We start from the raw sequence: 20104 nt of genomic DNA on the forward strand, positions 1-20104 counted from the left end.
TGTATTGCTGTTAACCTTGTTAGTAATAGACTCATTTTTCTATCAGATTAAATTAACATTTTTAATCCAGTCAGAGACACAAACATCTACTGTCTATCATAAAAAACAAATTGGTGAAAAGTTGATTATCCAACATTAAAGGCAAAGTATATGCTATGGCTGTTGGAACCTTTTGACTTTTTGAACAAATGAACCTGAACTTTTTAAAGGATACACAGGAGGCGGCGCGCCGCCACCAGGGGGTCCCCGGAGCTCTGCGATACTCCCAGGGGTCCCTGGAGGTGGTCCGCGACGTGGGCCACTCGGCCGTCCCAGGCCGAGGCCCCAAAGTCGGATGGGAGTGGAGCGGCGGCCGCCCCCGACGTAAATGTGGTCCACAGAGTTTTACAGAGTCCACAATTTTCAAGTACAGGATGGGGTCTACAGACCCGGGTCTGCAGACTCCTTCCCGCAGGCTGCAGCGGTTAGCTACTCTTTCAACCAGCACCCTATGCCAGCACCTCCACAGGATATGACACTCCCACAGTAACTTTGGAAGATAAGTAAACACCATCTAAACAGTATACTAATATTTGCAGACACAATACAAATGACTATTATTTACTAAGTAAGTATGATGGTGCATAATGAACAAAAGAAATTCCAAACAAAAGCCAAACTAACTATAACTAAACTAACTAACTAAATGTTTCCACGGATATCACGACTGTCTGTCGGCCCATGGGTCAGATGAGAACGTACTTCTCAGTGTGTTCAGGAGACCTACATTGTGTGAACAGTTGGCAAAGTAACCATGTTGACATAGTGTTGCTGACACATTAGACTTCTTTTTAACAAGGCATTTGCCTAGAATTGATCCTGTGTATTAGGTGACCACTGATCTGAATGTATTCATTTCATAGTTATTTTATTTTACCAGTAAGACTCCCTAACCGGGAGATGAGCGACCGTCCAGTCAGCAGTGTCCAAAAATGTGTTTGAAAAAATCGTCCTGATGGTGGCGCTAAATGGGACATATCTATGTTGATGACATGAGTCTAGACATACTGTGTACCGCTTTGCGTGATTGTAGAGCAAAATCTATAGGAGCAGTGTTCAAAAATGTGTTTGAAAAAATCCGCCTGATAGTGGCGCTAAATGAGACAGATCCATGTTGATGACAGGACTCTAGACATACTGTGTACCACTAGGCGCTTTGCGTGATTTTAGGGCAAAATCTGTAGGAGCAGTGTCCAAAAATGTGTTTGAAAAAATGGGCCTGATGGTGGCACTAGAAGAGGGCCATGTGAGAAATGAGGGTTGGAGGTTGTGGTTTGGTAGCCAAGGAGTGTGTGTGCAAAGTTAATACATTTTACCAAATAATTGCTAATGTTTAAGTCCCACCCCTACTTCTGCCTTTGCATAGATAGGTATTGTGACAGATTACGTAAGGGCATAAGGTGGCACAGGGGATGGCCTAACACTGTGTATAAAAGCTACTGGACAAAGGATTTGGAAAAGGGGGGGTGTTAGACAGAGAGGAGGAAAGTCATGAGGGCTTCCACAGACATACACACCTTTTCACATGTGTACCTGTCCTTGATAATGTTCTCTTTCTTTTCTCCTTTGTCCTCCTCACCTTCCTCGTCTTCTTGTGAGTTACAGGCACAGTTCAATCTCAACAGAATCTTCAAGGCTGGTGATTTTAATCTGGGCGGTTTGTTTTATATCCACTCCTCCGCCGTCTTCCCTGAGCTGTCTTTCACTACAAAGCAGCTGGATCCCACTTGCTATGGGTGAGTATGAGTCCGACAAACCACGGACTGACATCTAGACCTACTGCACATTCAGTATGAAACAGAGCTGCTAACTTTAAATGCATTTAGAGAAAAAATAATGCTGCTATCTGTTCCAAAAGCTTAATACCCTGTATATACACCCTGTGTATATATATATATATATATATATATATATATATATATATATATATATATATATATATATATATATATATATATATATATATATATATACAATGTCACAATGTGACATAGCTCTGTTTACACAATGCTGTACCCCCTCCAATTTGTTTTTATTTTATTTGTAACACTTGCTTTGGCAATATAAACGTACGTTTTCTCAAGCCAATAAAGCTCCCTTGAATTGAAGTATGATGAAATTGAGTATGATTGTGATAAACAGTAGGCTATACAACGGATAATTTGATGTTGTATATCTCTACGACAAAGATACATATTCAAAGTGACAGTGGTGTTTTGTGTGTCAGTTTTGACATTCAAAGGTTCAGATGGGCTCAGACCATGGCTTTCGCAATCACTGAGATCAACAGAAACCCCAGCCTGCTGCCCAATGTGACTCTGGGATATAGTCTCTATGATACTTGTCTCACTCTTGGAGGCGCATTTCGTGCAGCATTGTCATTGGTCAGTAGGGGAGAGGAGCAGTTTCAACTGGACGACAACTGTGTTGGCTCTCCTTCAATGCTCGGAATAGTGGGTGGTGATACCTCAGCACATTCTATTGCCATCTCTAGTATATTAGGTTTGTACAGAGTGCCCATGGTAAGTTTCCTTTTTGAATGCTGATTGTTTGCAGCATAATACAACCACCGCTGCTACTGTACTTATTTATAATAATTTTTATTTTCCTCTGCTTTTTGTTTTGGAGCAGTGAGCTAAGCGGGGGGGAAACCTAGATGAGAGGTAGCGATTTTGAGCAGAGTGGCTGGGAATGTCTTTGAGCAGTGGATCCGAGTAGGCTACAGCCTCGTGATCAGGGGCGTCACAAGGGGGGGGGGGGGGGGAAGTGGGACTGAGTTACTAGGGCCCAAGGTGTAGGGGCCTTAATTATTTTATACTTTAGCTATTGACAAATAGCAGATATACAAGCTCACAGCGCGGCACCGAGTGCTGCGCTGCGAGCTTGCAGATCTGCTATTTTTCGTGAAGTCGTGAAAATGTGTGCAAATCTTTGAATATTTGTATTTTTTAAGTGAACATTAGTGACTAAGATTTTTCTTCTGGGTGGTTCCTGGAACTAAATATTTAGATATGGGGGTCCGTTGCCAAATAAATGTCATTTTGGGGGTCCTTCACGTGAAAAGGTTTGAGCACCACTGACATAGAAACATAGTTTTTTTCAAAACAACTTAGAGAAATTTGAAATATTCAAAGACTCAAAATTTTCAAGATTTTTTCAAAAATAGCAGATCTGCAAGCTCGCAGTGAGCTTGTATATCTGCTATTTTTCAATAGTTAAAGGACAAAATAATGTGTTCCCAGTCTAAATGGGTTAAACCCCCTCCCCGCAGTGAATCCTTGTACCCAGGGCCCAGAATTTGATGCGAGACCCCTGCTCGTGATCATGGAGACTGATTTCTCCCCGCTTTGCTCACATACTCTGCTTGCAGGGGAATTTTGTCACGATTATGTAAAGGTGTATTACAGAATATATATTTTGTGTCTTTTTCAGGTAAGTTACTATTCCACCTGTTCCTGTCTGAGTGACCGCAATAAGTTCCCATCCTTCTTTAGAACAATCTCAAGTGATGCCTTCCAGGTGAACTTCTACAGACTAAAGATATCTAACAAGTAGTACATGTTTCACACACTGGAAAACCTCTCTCTATTGTAATCGATGTTTTGATTTGTTTGATACATTTCACCAAGGTGCATAGTACAGTAAAAATCGCACCGGTGCGAAGTGATCGGTGCAAAAATATTTAGGGATGATATATTGTGGACTTCGATTTTCAAGCCTTTTCTTTAAATAATCATAAATGCTTTTCCCTTTTAAATTGAAGATATTAAATAATATCTTTATTATTACACACATTACATATAAATATGGTTAATATGTGTGTGTGTGTGTGTGTGTGTGTGTGTGTGTGTGTGTGTGTGTGTGTGTGTGTGTGTGTGTGTGTGTGTGTGTGTGTGTGTATGGCGGCTTTTCCGTGCCAGCTAAGCGAAGCGACGCATGTGTGCCAAATGGCTTTTTGTTTACATATGCGTGCGTGCATGCATGCGTTAGTTCTGCTCCAGTGGCACTCCGGGGCACACGTTGCGCTGCATCAAAGCGTCTGGACGCATCGCGTCTTTACACGATGGTTCCGCGAAGGTACGCGTGACATGTCATGTAAAAAAAAAAAAAAAATCTCAGATTTTTTTTTTATTTTTTTTACAGAATTTAATTCTGTAAATGTACAGTGATTCTTATATCAATGGTTTAATTGTATTCGTTTTAAGCAGTAACTCATTCCAGTTCAAATACAGACCAAACCATTCAATTCTATGCCATTGCCATCCACTATTGTTGCCTGTTCCGTTGCATTTAACAATGCAGACCTAAGAGTTTAAATATATTTTACTCTGTTGTGAGTAAAAATGAATCTGATCATTATAGAAGAGGGCTTTGCACATAAAGAGTGCTGCTGCATTATATCCTATATTAATTATATGAAGAAGTAATCCATTATTTGGGGTGACGACAACCAGAATGCAGAATAGACTATCATTAGTTGGCTGAGAATAATGCCACAATGGTTTAAATGATCTAATGTAACTTTGAGAAGCGCAGAGCTGGTCAGAGTCCAATCAGACCAGCTGCGGGAGTGCTAATTGGGTTGACTCGTTGACCTAGGCCTACTTAATTGCGCTATTCGGTGTATAATTGAAAAATGGAAATGCAATGACAGTAGGCCTATTAATTCATTTATAAAAATATCAAAATTCATTCAATTTGTCCACACAGTGTGGAAGGAAGACAGACAGACAGACAGACAGACAGACAGACAGACAGACAGACAGACAGACAGACAGACAGACAGACAGACAGTGATTTATCCAGATGCTTTGCCATTAGGCTACTCACACGGAGTAATGTAATGAATATGCTGACAGACAGACAGAATGAAAAGAGTCCACGAATAGGCCCTCCTCCTCCTCCTCCTCGGCTGCGCGATCCCGCCAGCAGCGTCAGTTCTGCAAATGCTAAGGTATGGTAACATGGCTGTTGTTTTGCACGTGTGAAGGAAGGCACTCATGCAATACACCAGTCATGTTGCCAATACTTAGCAACAAGCATGATGAATTCATTTTAAGAAGTACATTTTATTATTTTCTCCTGTAATCAAGGTACGGTAGCTACCATACCCATGTGCGCCTCTGTAGTCTACTCCACTTGCTGCCTCGCTCGCATCCATTGGTGCGTTATGCATTTTTTCCGACTTTCACTATTTTAAGCTCTAACTCATTCATGAACACAGGGTCCATTTGGTTTCATCTTATGTTCTAAATAAAATAAAGGTTAACGTCAGTCTTGCCTGACTTTCATGAGGGCAGAGGTATAGGCCTACTTTTTCTTTTCTTTTTTTTTTTTCGGTGATATGCACGGCAGCACGTCATTACTTTCTTACTGACAGTGGTTTTCTGTCATTTACTCGAAATGCACTCCTCTTGGGTTATCAACCTTTCGATTTCAACCAGTGGTCCGGGGCCCCCCAGTGGTTCTTGAGGGGGTGCCAGGTGTCTAATGGCTATTCAATCAATCCTCTACAAGTCTCCATGATTCATGAACATTACCTCTCTCTCTCTCTCTCTCTCTCTCTCTCTCTCTCTCTCTCTCTCTCTCTCTCTCTCTCTCTCTCTCTCTCTCTCTCTCTCTCCCCCCCCCCCTCTCTCTATGTCTGTCTGTCTGTCTGTATATATAAAGATATTGGCGAAGCATACGTTGTGCCATTGACCGTTAAAATGTTTAATTGGCCGGTAATTATAAAGTCCACCGGCACCGGACACTGTGACCGGCTGGGAAAATGTCTCCCTTATATAGGCTATTTTATCATGTGGCTCCCTTTGGGCTATTTTATCAGATTTAAGCCTATTATTCTTATTATTATTTGGTTAAAGTAGTAGGCTACAACCATTAAAACAAATCATAATTTTTGTATCATGATCTGTCAGCGTGGTTTAAATCCCGAAGGGTGAGCGTGCATGCTGCGGGCTGCTTCTTCTGTGCTGTGTGCTGTTAAAAATCAGCCTATATAGGCCCTATTCGTCGTACGATGGTGACGCGCGTTGAAAATATCAGAGCTACAAGCTCACGCAATTCACCACGCTATGAGCTTGTATATCTGCTATAGATACGCAACACGGGGCGAGCTGCCTGCAGCTCTAGCGCTTGTCCCAAATCAGCGCTGTCTTGTTCGCTGGAGACCCTGCAGAGTCGGGGTTTACCAGTGGCGTCAGTTCAGCAAAAGCTAAGGTATGGCAACATGACTGGTGTCTTGCACGCGCGCCCTCGCGTGCGTGCAAGACACCAGTCATGTTGCCATACCTTAGCAACAGACATGATGAAAAGTACATTTTATTATTTCATCCATCCATTCATTACACATCCATTACACATGCAGTGTCAGCGTTACACTTGTCAAGCCGACATTTCATTGAATTCATAGGGTATTTATTTTTGTTCGATATGATTACAGTATATTGAGTCTACAGCAGTGGGTCTCAACCAGTGGTCCGGGGACCACCAGTGCTGTGTTGGTCCTTGAGGGGTTAGGGTTTCCATGCAGGTGATCTCCAGTTAAAATATGGAGAGTAACCAAACGGAACTATATAGACCCTTAACTCTTGAGAGCGTAAAATGAAACCAAATGGACCCTGCCTGCCTTGGTTTTGTACTGCGCCGTTGGTTCGTTCTGGGCGAGCGGTTGTTTTTTGTGCAACTAAAATACTCCTGTGCACATTACATTGGCGTAGGCCTATAGGAAAAAATAAATAAAGCCAAGGAGAACTATTAACGGCGAAACACAGGCCCACGAACAAAATATTTATATAGCGAATAGGCCTATATTTGTTTAATTTCGCCGTTTTAAAGCACCATGCTGGCGAGGAGGCTGCGCAAAAAAAAAAAAGATTCATGAACATTAATGGACCATAGCTGGTCTCTCTCTCTCGTCTCCCCCCCACCCCCCCCACCCCCCCCACCCCCTCTCTATGTCTGTCTGTCTGTCTGTCTGTCTGTCTGTCTGTCTGTCTGTCTGTCTGTCTGTCTGTCTGTCTGTATAGGCCTATATAAAGATATTGGCGAAGCATACGTTGTGCCCAAGGCCAAGAGGGGTGCAACATGACCTTACACACATCGACGTAGAAGCCGATGATCCAGCAATCATTATTTTAAGGCCGTCAGTAGATTAACCACTTGAACCCTAGCGTATAGGCTATTCTGAGAACTTTAGCCAAAAATGGCAGATCTACAAGCTCACACCGCCTCCTGCTGCTAGGCATTGTGAGCTTGTAAATCGGCTATTTCACACATGAATCCAAAATACACTGATGATTGTGCTGTCAAACAATGAAACTATATGGAATCTATGAACTTGAAGGTTGTGGGGATCCCTGCTTCATCTCTCTCGCCTGTGACACCACGCAAAGCGTTTCGGGGTATTCCGAGTTTTGCACGATCTGATCATCTGCTTCAAATACCACCAGTGGTCCTTGAGGCTTAAGGTGGTCCACAATCCCCAGCTTATTAATGATGGAGTTGGACAGTTGGTAACCAAATGGACCTCGGCGCTTGCCGAGATCTCTCTCTCTCTCTCTCTCTCTCTCTCTCTCTCTCTCTCTCTCTCTCTCTCTCTCTCTCTCTCTCTCTGCCCCTCGTCTTGCCCTCCGCTGGCTCACTCGCTGCGCAAAAGCGTCTCCATTTGGACATGATCTGGCACAGAGAGCAGCGCGCGCGAGCTAGGGCGAGAGACCCACACATCGGCCTATATTATATTAGCCTATAGCCTATATATGATATACAAGTGACTCCAGAAGCACTTTCCTTTCATCTAAATGTGAGCAACTCCTCACAAATAATACACTATGTGCGATGGAGGGAGGGGTGATCAGAAATTAAATCAATGAGGGGAGGAGGCGGCCAGAATGGTCAGAAATCTAATGTAACCTAACCCTAACCCAAAGCCCGATACATAATTGACAATTGGAGACCGGCCCGGCCCGAAGACCGACATTTTTCTAAACAAGCTTAATTGCAGAGTGCGTGTAGCGGCGGCCTTTTGTTTTCATTACATTTTAAATATTGGTGAAGAACAGAGACATGATACCCCTTTCACCAACTGTCTTTATTCAATTGTGAAACAGGTCCCGACTCCCGAGGACAATTTAACAATGAACAATCCTTTGAGTTTGCGTTGTGCGACATTTGTGCAATTAAAATAAACAATCTCAAGTTAAGTATGTGTATAAAATATTAGAATGAATAGCCTTAATCAGTCAAGCAACGAAACATTCCCATTCCCTGGTTAAATTAAAGTATATAAATAGGCTAAACAAATAAAATAAACAGCATTTGTTATTTTAGTCCGTAACACAGCACTTTTCTTTGTATGAATCAACACTTATTCGTTCAGTTTAATAGTCCCAAAAATCCAGCGCTGGGCGCAAGGCCGCGCCGGGAGGCCGCACCGGCGAATAATCCAATCAGACAGCAAGCAGCTGAAATTAAATAAAATACATTTATAAATAAATGATAAGATCACAAGAGACCAAGATGACTACATTCTACGTTGGCCATTGGGTATATATTGCCAACAGTTAAAGGCTAGGCTGTACTCACCGATCTTATAAATTGTGATGAAGAAAATCGTTCAACGATGTCCTTCGCTCGGAGATGGTTCTGCCCGCAGCGCTGAAAACCCGTTCACTGGAACTGCTGCTGGCCGGGATGCAAAGCACAGATCTTGCCAATTTTTTTCTTTATTTATTTTTCTCAAGCCCGACCCAGCCCAAAGCCCGACATGTGCGTGACAAATTGAGCCCGGCAGGCCAGGCCGCTGCTCAGAGCTGAAGTTAACAGCTAAACAAAACAAACAAATAACGAAATAAAGGTCTAAACACAACATAACTGAACAGAACTAAACAAATAATAAATAAAGCAATTTAACTGACAACTTAACCAGAAGGCAGCCATTCCGAAGGGCTCAACTTAGGAACACCAAACAAAACAAAAACAGTTAAATAAATAAATAAATAAATAAATAAATAAATATAAATAAATTAACGAAATATGTATAGTCTCAATCAGTCAAGGATTAAAACATTTGGTTAAAATGCAAATATAAAAATGGGCAAAACAAATAAAATAACCAGCATCTGTTATTTTAGTCCATAAACACAACACACTTCTACTTAATATATTAGTCCCAACCAGCAGGGCGCAAGGCCGTGACTCATGCATGCGCTGATCTGAAAGTTACATTTCAACATCACATCATCGCCCAAATAATAATAAATAATATATTCGGAATGGCGGGGTGTTTCCAGAAAATGAAACGAAATCTATTTGGTTTCACTTTATACTCTAAAGATTTAAAAGATCCATTTGGTTAACAACTCTCCATAATTTAGCTGTGGACCACTTGGAACTTCCCCCAAGGACCAACGGTGGTCCTTGGCCAACGGTGGTCCTTGGGGGGGGGACCACCAGGACCACCAACTCACCAAAGGACCACCGGTGGTCCTTGAGGGTCTGTATTTTATCCCAATTCAAATAGGCCTATATAAAGCAAATTTGCTACGTCAGCCAAGGAGCACAGAGAGCATGCAGCCCACAGTGGAGACAGACCAACGCATGCTCGCATGAACGTCTGGATGTTTTATTTGATATACACGTCTACACACACACACGCAGGTTTAGCGCTGAGAATCAAATGGGTGGCACACATCTCACGCGTGCGTTCCAGAGCAGAGCAACAAGTCAATCACGCGTACAGTTCATGGCGGCGCTGCATTTGACCGTGTCGTCTCACGCATGATGGCCACATGGCCATTAGATGTATGCGTGCGTTAACACATGCGTTCGCCACAAACGCCTAACACTACGCGACCTCGCGTTCCCCTGTGAGGCACAAAAGAGAAGGCACAGGGGGACGCGTGCCGGCGACGTTTGCGCGTTCTGATTCAAAAGCCATTTGAAAATGACAGGAGACGTTCATGCGTTCAGTACAACACAGATAAAATCGAATGCGTGCGCGCGAGTGTAGCAACGTCCATGTGGCACGATAAAGCCGCCATAGTGTGTGTGTGTGTGTGTGTGTGTGTGTGTGTGTGTGTGTGTGTGTGTGTGTGGCCATGATCAATCAATAGCTAGCTGTTCTAACAATACATTTGCCAAATTCAACACTAGCAGTTTAGTATTCACAATCACCAAGTCAGCATTTATCAGCATCGACAAGTTAGCATTCACAATCACTAGGTTAACATTCACAATATAAATCATCAATATAAACCAATTCTATTCAATCATGTACATGATGTCATGTTCACATCACAATAGATGGTATATAGTAGGCGAACGAGGCATCTAGCTCTTTATATCTGTGGTAGTTACTGGGAGAGGAAACCAAAGGACAAGGTGACCATGGTGGAGCCTTGGAGCAGAGGGGAAGCGTGTGGATACTTATCTTTTCCAAAATAAGTAGAGCTACAGAGAGTCGATCTCCAGAGAGGCGAGAAGAGGCCAGAAGATGAATATTTTAGTTTTTCAAAGTCTGTTCTTTGTATTTTAAACTTGTATTAGCTGCCTGTCATTTATAACCTGTGAAATTATCCACAGTCTGTCTAAAAGTGTGGTTATTTTATCGCTTATCAGTGATATTCATCTAATACAATTTTGAAATTCTAATTCAATGGCCTAAAGGGTGAACCAATCGGGTGCCTCCGTGTCTATGACATTGTTTTTTATGACGTATTTTCTCCGGCCTAAACGCGTTCTAAATCAGGGTGAACCAATCGGGTGCCTCTGTGACTATGACATCATGGACAAAGCAACAGAATCGAAGTGTTTCATTGGTCTAGCTAACTCATGTCATCATCATTAGTGACATCATTTTTTTTTTTTTCAAAAGCTCTTTATTTGTATTTTAAACTTGTATTAGTTGCCTATCATTCATAACCTGTGAAATTATCCACAGTCTGTCTAAAAGTGTGGTTGTTTAACTTTTCTCTGCTTATGGGTGATATTCATTTAATACAATTTTGAAATTCAAATTCATTGGTCTATTCAGTTTGGTCAATTCATAATCAAGTAAGCATTTGATTGGACACCATGTTTATTTTCTTCGGCCTAAAGGGTGAACCAATCAGGTACCTCTGTGCCTATGACATCATTTTTTATGACGTATTTTCTGCGGCCTAAACGCGTTCTAAATCAGGGTGAACCAATCGGGTGCCTCTGTGCCTATGACATCATGGACAAATCAACAGAATCGAAGTGTTTCATTGGTCTAGCTAACTCATGTCATCATCATTAGTGACATCATAATTTTTGGTAAAAAAGCGGTCTATAGGAGCGGTTTGCACCGCTCAAAAATATCAGGATATCACAAAAGGTCTGTAGACTTAATTCCATTGCGGTCACAAAATAAATAGTTGCAACATAGTATCTATCTGATACACTTGTGTCATTCTATTTCCCTTGCGGGATCAATAGAGCTCTATCTCATTCATCAGGTGCGAGTGATGCTCCAGATTATGAGGCGGTATGGTTGGACCTGGGTCGGACTACTGTTTATGGCGGACGCCTATGGCCGCAACGCTGCCCAGTCCTTCCAGTCTGCCTTGGCCCAGTCCGGTCTGGGTTGTCTGGCGTACGTGGAGGTTCTGCCCTGGGACCACGACCAAGCTGAACTCCAGCGGATCGTCACTCTGGTGAAGAGATCCACAGCCCGTGTGGTCATCGCATATGTATATGGGACCTATATGGTTGATCTCTTGTTGGAGGTTGGTGTTGTGAATTGCGGGCTAGCCGCCTTACCATGTTAATCTGATGTTATGATATCCCAGAACAATCGTTTTCTTCATTCATCTCGAGTCTTCGGCAGCAGGGACGTGCAGAGAATGCTAGAGAGGCAGGGGCTGAAATTTCTAAAAGGGCCTTGTTGTGAAAATATTGAAAATAGCAGACCTCACAACGCGTCGCAGCGTGACGCGTTGTGAGCTTGGAGGTCGGCTATTTTCGGTACTTCATAACACACTAAACTAAGCATGAAAGAGACAATACTGGAGATGTGGTGTGGATTTCTACACAGAGAGGGCAATTCTTTTAACATAAGTTGCTGCATTCAAGTTCAGGAGAGTTTGGACAAGTCAATTCTCTTGAATGCTGCTTCAGGTATGGCATGGAAAAAAAACTCCTAACACCATTTTCATTTTCGGGAAAATGAGGTCAAGTGGAGTTAGGAGGTTTTGACCGAAGGGCTTTTTACTACTTTGCATTGGTTCAATATTATTTTAACCAACACACAGACGTAAAGGGTGTTCAATAGCACATATTTATGAAAAAAAGAGAGGGCCAATCGGGTGGAGTTAGCTGGTTTGGGGTTAGGAGGTTTTGTCCCAAGCACTTTTTACTACTTTCCAACACTCAGATGTAAAGGGTGTTCAATAGCCCTGATTTATGACAAAAAAATCAAATACCTCAAATTGGAGTTAAGAGGTTAAAGCAGCACTTTAATTGCAAGGATTTTGTAACCACCTAATTTAAATGTACTAATATTCTGGTCAACACAATCAACAGGTGGTAAAGCAGAATGTCACAGGTCTGCAGTGGATGGGCAGTGAGGGCTGGACGACAGATACTATACTCCAGAATCGTAACTTCATGCCCTACCTAAGAGGCACTCTGTGTGTGGCCATCCGTCGTGGAGAGATACCAGGTCTAAAGGAATTCTTGTTAAAAATCCACCCTGACAATGACCCTGACAACAGCCATGACAATGCCATAGTGAGTTTGTGGTTTCGTTTAGTAGCTGAGGCCAAACTGGTCAAAAATCATCAATTTGGTGCACTTGGTGAAGAGTTTCTGATTTTTGGTATGGTGTTAGGTATGGGTATAAGGTTTTCAAAAACCATCGCAAACAAGTTGGGCTCGCCCCCTAGTGGTCTGTTTGCAATGAATCAAATATTACATACGTCAGTATATGGTTCAAACCCCAAATAATTGATGAAAGAGATTTCTCAATGGATTCTGTTACTATTGGGTATGATAAACAACATACTAAAAATTCAAGAAAAAATAACTACCGGAAAGGCTTCATTTTCAAGATGGCGTCCACAATGGCTGCCGGGAGCTGAAAATGCCTATAAACTGGGTTTTAATGTGTAAAAATTCATAATAAATCTGCACTTGGTGAAGAGTTTTTGGTTTTTGGTATGGTGTTAGGTATGAGTATAAGGTTTACTAAAACCATCGCAAACAAGTTGGGCTCGCCCCCTAGTGGTCTGTTTGCAATGAATTCAATGGTAGATTTGTTAGTATATGGTTGAAACACCAAATAATTGATAAAAGAGATTTCTCAATGGATTCTGTTACTATTGGGTATGATAAACAACATACTAAAAGTTTAGGAAAAAATAACTACCGGAAAGGCATCATTTTCAAGATGGCGTCCACGATGGCTGCCAGGAGCTAAAAATGCCTATTTAATGTGTAAATATTCATATAAAATATGCACTTGGTAACTAGCTTTTACATTTTGGCATGGTGTTAGGTATGGGTATAAGGTTTTCAAAAACTATCGCAAACAAGATGGGCTCACCCCCTAGTGGTCTAAAATATACTGACCTATCCAATATCTGATTCATTGCAAACAGACCACTAGGGGGCGAGCCCAACTTGTTTGCGATGGTTTTTGAAAACCGTATACCCATACCTAACACCATGCCAAAATTCAAAAACTCTTCACCAAGTGCATGTTTTTTATGAATTTGTACACATTAAAAGAAACCCAGTTCATAGGCATTTTAAGCTCCTGGCAGTCATTGTGGACGCCATCTTGAAAATGGATCCTTTCCGGTAGTTATTTTCTCCTAAACTTTTAGTATGTTGTTTATCATACCCAATAGTAACAGAATCCATTGAGAAATCTCTTTTATCAATTATTTGGGGTTTCAACCATATACTAACAAGTCTACTATTGAATTCATTGCAAACAGACTACTAGGGGGCGAGCCCAACTTGTTTGCGATGGTTTTTGAAAACCTTATACCCATACCTAACACCATACCAAAAATCAAAAACTCTTCACCAAGTGCAGATTTATTATGATTTTTTACAAATTAAAACCCAGTTTATAGGCATTTTCAGCTCCCGGCAGCCATTGTGGACGCCATCTTGAAAATGAAGCCTTTCCGGTAGTTATTTCTTCCTGAATTTTTATTATGTTGTTTATCATACCCAATAATAACAGAATCCATTGAGAAATCTCTTTCATCAATTATTTGGGGTTTGAACCATATACTGATGTATGTAATATTTGATTCATTGCAAACAGACCACTAGGGGGCGAGCCCAACTTGTTTGCGATGGTTTTTGAAAACCTTATGCCCATACCTAACACCATACCAAAAATCAGAAACTCTTCACCAAGTGCACCAAATTGATGATTTTTGACCAATTTGGCCTCAGCTATAGCATTTAAACAGAAATGTTATTCCCAAGACCTATACCGTCACCTTCTTAAACTAATGGCCTAAGTAATTTGTGTATGTTTTTCAGGAACAATAAAACAACTGATCCAAAACAAAATGATATATTTCTCAATCATTTCACCCAAAAGGTTTATAACAATTCATGACTATTAATTTAAAAATAACACTGTCTGTCAGTTATGTAATATTTGGGGGATTAAATATGATTAAACCGGATTTAGGCCAAATTATTTACTGACTGTCTCCAAAAGCAGGCAAAAATTATTAACCAGTGTAACCAGTGTAACCATTATACTAAAAGGGGCAAAATTATTATTTCCCTCAAAAAATGACGTAAGCCATTAATTTAAGAAGGTGACAATACTTAAGATGTGTTGTTGTTCCTTCAGGTGAGGACGTTTTGGGAGCACACGTTTCGTTGTAAATTTGCTCCACTTCCGTCAGAGTGGGTGGATTCTGGTGGACGGGTGTGTACAGGACAAGAGGACCTGGGAACAGCAGAAACAATACTGCTGGATGTGTCAGATCTCAGGCAAGATTATACAGTGTACAAGGCTGTGTATTCTCTGGCCTATGCCCTCCACGACATGTTGCAGTGTGTGCCAGGAAGAGGGCCTTTCACTGGGCACAGCTGTGCCAGTTTGAAGACAATACAACCATGGCAGGTGTAATATCATAGTTTAAATCATAGTTTAATTGTAAATGTTTATAGTTGAATTACATTTTTGAATAATAATGGATATGGAATTTGAACGTTGGTACTAAAAAGCATGAAACTTGACATTAGTACAGTAGGATGATGAATGGAATTACTAATTACCTGGCACTAAATGTTCATCAGTGTTAAGGCCCATTCCCACTAGGCCAGATAACAGATACAAAAAATCTCTTTCTCCAGATATTTTTCCATTCAAAGTGGATGGTAGATAGAGATAAAAGAATTATTTGCCACAGATAAAAGTATCTGTGGCAAATATCTGTGGTAGATATTTTTTTTATCTCTATCTACCATCCACTTTGAATGGAAAAATATCTGGAGAAAGAGATTTTTTTATCTGTTATCTGGCCCAGTGGGAATGGGCCTTTATATACTCATACTAACTGTGTCAAGGTACATGCAACCTGGGACACAGAAAGCTGTTTTTCAAGCTGAAATCTTTTGTTTGCTCCCGGGCGTGAGACACAAGATTTCAACTGGAGTTCAAAGTTCACAGCTTTATGGCAAGAATGGCAGAGCTGGGTGGAAAAAACAATGCATACTGACTCGAGGCATTAAATGCAATTAATTATTAAAGGCATGTAGCGGAAAGATGGACTTTTGAGCAAGATAAATACGCGGATTAACAATTTATCCGGCCGCTCCTGTATGAAGCCCTGGTCGGGTAGGATTGATGGAAAAAAATAACAACTGGACCACCTTTTGTTGGACCAAATAAGTAGCCTACTTTTAGAGTTAAGATTGCCTTTTTGGACAAAATTCTCCTTTAAAATGTAATAGTTCATACATGGACTTGTGACGTATATTAAAGACAGTTTAACTATTTCTCAACCGTGTTGCTTGGAGAGAAGATATTAAGAAGAGAGGCAGGCAGAGATGGAGACAGGCAGATGGTTCGATCAGAGGTTCCAGGTTTATTGTATAGATGTATGGAGCCACAGAGGAGCAGCAGCCCTCCGGCGTCCCGTGGAAGCACACTTCTTATACTCTTTCAAAGTTAACTGAGACCTGTCATTCCATTGGTCCAGACCTCCAGACATGTTGATACTCTCTTGAGATTAGATTTAGCATATGGTGACCAAATGGGCTTCTGTCAAACAAAAGGTTATCTACACCTCAATGGATCACTGCTGGCCTCCCAGCTCCTAGATTAACCAAAGGAATGTTAATGCTGACAACACCCCGTGCCTACAGCTAAATTAGGAATGCAACTTACGAACACACCCTTAAGTTCGGGGTAGAAATGACAGTACAGTAAGTACAAAATATATATGGATTCATAGGATACGACACTTGGAACAACAACAACTTGAATATTGACAGAACTAATATACAAGTATTTTGTATATTACAACATACCGTAGGTTTTTAAGAGTCTGTTGCTCTTCATCACAATTTTAGCTTGTCTATTATCTGGAAACGGTCAACTTCACCACATCGTCTGGTGATCCTGTATCGTTTGATGAGAATGGTGATCCTTTACCAATCTACGATGTTGTTAACTTGGTGAGTCTCCCTGATGGAAGCACTACAGTTAGCAATGTGGGAGTGTACAAGAAGTCAGCCTCCGGAGTTGAAGAACTCATCCTTGATGAAGACAGAATCTTCTGGAACTTTGAATCCAAAAAGGTCACTTCAGGTTTCTAAAATAGATAATGCTGAGCCCATGATGTGAATGTCAATGAGTTTAGACTAAACATTTATCATTGTTGTTTTCCTCTGTAGCCTCCTCGGTCAGTGTGCAGTGAGAGCTGTTCCCCTGGAACCCGTGTGGCCAGAAGGAAAGGAGAACCTGTCTGCTGCTTTGACTGCATTGCTTGTTCTGGGGGAGAGATCAGCAATGAGACTGGTAGGTCTACAGGACATTATGTACTGTTGCAAGGTAGAGTAGTTTATCTTTTGGACAATAGAGGGTATGCGCATGCATAAAATGAATGGAAAACCGAGTGGCAAAGTGAGGGGCAAAGTGAGGTTAACGTTGTTTGATGTTGCTTAATGCAATCGGCTAGGACTTTTCTGTTTGGATATATGGGCTGTCAAAGCCAGAAAGTGTTTTTTTTTGCCACTCAGTAGGCGTTCCTGGTATGATTATGATGTCACGCGCATACCCTCCATACTGTACTTGTCTGTCCCTTTAACCTTGCCATCTTTGTCAGACTCCACAGAGTGCACCAGTTGTCCAGAGGACTTCTGGTCAAGTCCTCAGCGTGACCACTGTGTCCCCAAGAGCCTGGAGTACCTCTCCTACCACGAGTCCCTTGGTATCTCGTTGACGGTCATCTCGTTGCTGGGCACACTCATCTGTGCCGTCGTCCTGGGAATCTTCATCTATCATCGCAGCACGCCCATGGTGCGCGCCAACAACTCAGAACTCAGCTTCCAACTCCTGTTGTCACTCAAACTGTGTTTCCTGTGTTCACTGCTGTTCATTGGTCGTCCCAGAATGTGGACCTGCCAGCTGAGACACGCAGTGTTCGGCATCAGCTTTGTCCTGTGCGTCTCCTGTATCCTGGTAAAGACTATGGTGGTGTTGGCCGTGTTCAAGACCTCCAAGCCTGGAGGAGCAGACATTATGAAGTGGTTTGGTGCCATGCAGCAGAGAGGAACAGTTCTGGCGCTTACTTCCATTCAGGCAGCAATCTGCGTGGCCTGGCTTGTGTGTTCCTCACCAACTCCTTATAAAAACACACAATATCACAGTGATAAGATCGTCTATGAATGTGATGTGGGATCAACGGTTGGTTTTGCGGTGTTACTGGGTTATATCGGGTTACTGGCTCTCCTCAGTTTTGTCCTTGCTTTTATGGCAAGGAATCTTCCAGACAACTTCAACGAGGCCAAGTTAATCACGTTCAGCATGTTGATCTTCTGTGCCGTGTGGATAGCCTTCATCCCGGCATATATCAGCTCTCCGGGAAAATATGCAGATGTGGTGGAGGTGTTTGCTATTTTAGCATCCAGTTTTGGAATTTTGGTGGCACTGTTTGGACCAAAGTGTTACATAATCCTTCTGAAACCTGAGAGAAACACTAAGAAGTCCATCATGGGTCGAGGTTAAATTGAATTGAATGAAAATAAATTTGTTTTTGTTTATTTACATATTTTTATTGTGATTTTTAACATATAACAAATAAAGACATAAAGACATCCACAGTCACCCAAAAGTCTGTATGACAAACGGTTCACGAGATATAGGGTCACTTCCTGTTTGGCGAGGGGCACTTCCTGTTTGGGGAAATAGGCCCCAATTAAGGTTTAGGACTCTTAATCAAGTCATTTGACGCCATCCACAAGTCTGTACGACAAACGGTTCACGAGATAAAGGGTCACTTCCTGTTTGGTGAGGGGCACTTCCTGTTTAGAGAAATAGGCCCCAATTAAGGTTAAGGACTCTTAATCAAGTCATATCACACCACCCACGCGTCTGTACGACAAACGGTTCACAAGATAAAGAGGCACTTCCTGTTTGGCGAAGGGCACTTCCTGTTACAGAGGGGGCGGGGCTTAATCAATGACAGCTCATCCCTATTGGCCGGAAAAAGACCAAAGTTGTGTGTGCATTTTAAAGTTTAAGTGACGTTGCTAGGCAAAAGTATGTCAGAGTAATGTGGGGCCAAAGTTTCTGTTTTTTTTTTCAGAGTCCCCCATTCAAAGTCAATGGGGGTTTTTGAGCGTAGTTTTTACGAATTGCGTTGCCATGGTAACGCGGATCGGAAAGAAAAGTAATAGCACACCATTCCCGGCCGAGCCGCACATTTTGATGTATATATTGCAGGGGTGGCGTAAATCTTGCGGCAGTTATTACGTGCCAAAATGTCCCCCATTCTAAGTCAATGGGGTTTTTGGGCGTCGTTTTTTGCGAAGTACGTCGCCATGGTAAGGCGAATCGGAAAGAAATGTAATAGCAACCTATTCCCGGCCGAGCAGCACGTTTTGATGTATATATTGCGTGGGTGGCGTAAATTGTGCGGCAGTTATTACGTGCAGAAATTTGTGGCGAAACTAACTAATTAATTACTTAAAGACATGCAAGTTGCTTACACACGTGCCTTGACTCAAGCGGAAGCTATCTGTGTCTTTGTTAAGTAAGCTCCGCCCTTAGATTTTCCGCCATTTTGAGCAGTTTGTAAAACGCATTCTGGAATTTTCGCGTCACATACACAGACCTTTTTTTACATGAACTTTGGACCAATATCTAAAGATCTGTCAGATCGGATATCTTTTAAATTGAAACATTTTTTGGAGCTGTGTGCAGCTCCCTATACGTGGCTGTGTGGGTCTGTGTGTGTGTCTGTCTGTGTGTCTGTGTGTCTGTGTGTATGTAGCCTGACTTCGGCGCGTAACTAGTGCCGCACCATTTACGCCACTCGCGCAATATATACATCAAAATGTGCGGCTCGGCCGGGAATGGTGTTCTATTACCTTTCGTTCCGATCCGCCTTACCATGCCGACGTAATCGGCAAAAAACGACGCTTAATTGTCCCCATTGACTTATAATGGGACAATGCAAGAAATCACTTTCAAGTATTTTTCTCTCGTAAACCATAGGAGCTACAGTTTCAAACCTCGGAGAGGAGATTCATAATGATTTTAAGAATGAATCGAAAAATAATTACATCACTCGGCCTCATGGTGGCGCTATAACGGCCCACTTTACGTTTTGCCCCGTAACTCTTGAACCGTAGATCGGAAAATTAAAATTCTTTTTTCCCTGGATTCCTTGGGTCAAGACGCATCTCCCCATATAGGCCACGCCCATTTGCGCCAGGATAGATTTTCCGCCATCTTGAATTTTCTCCAAAACACACTTTTTGCTCCTTTTCCTACATATTTTCTTCAAATGTCACAAAAATCGGTACACATGATCTACACACACACACACACACACAC

General features: G+C 41.9%; 1 protein-coding gene across 1 annotated transcript; it reads left to right on the top strand.

The window, feature by feature from the left end:
- Positions 1–188: 188 nt before the first annotated feature.
- LOC308306632 (extracellular calcium-sensing receptor-like) lies at positions 189–18271 on the top strand (the record flags this gene model as incomplete). Its single annotated transcript, XM_080751673.1, has 10 exons — positions 189–329; positions 1645–1775; positions 2288–2561; positions 3472–3558; positions 11517–11786; positions 12583–12789; positions 14885–15160; positions 16615–16842; positions 16939–17062; positions 17370–18271. The coding sequence occupies 10 exons, from the start codon at positions 189–191 to the stop codon at positions 18269–18271; spliced, it is 2640 nt and encodes an 879-aa protein (XP_080607799.1).
- Positions 18272–20104: the final 1833 nt, after the last annotated feature.

This window comes from Nannobrachium achirus (assembly GCF_963921795.1).
Source record: "Nannobrachium achirus genome assembly, chromosome: 21".
In the NCBI taxonomy this organism is placed as follows: Eukaryota; Metazoa; Chordata; class Actinopteri; order Myctophiformes; family Myctophidae; genus Nannobrachium; species Nannobrachium achirus.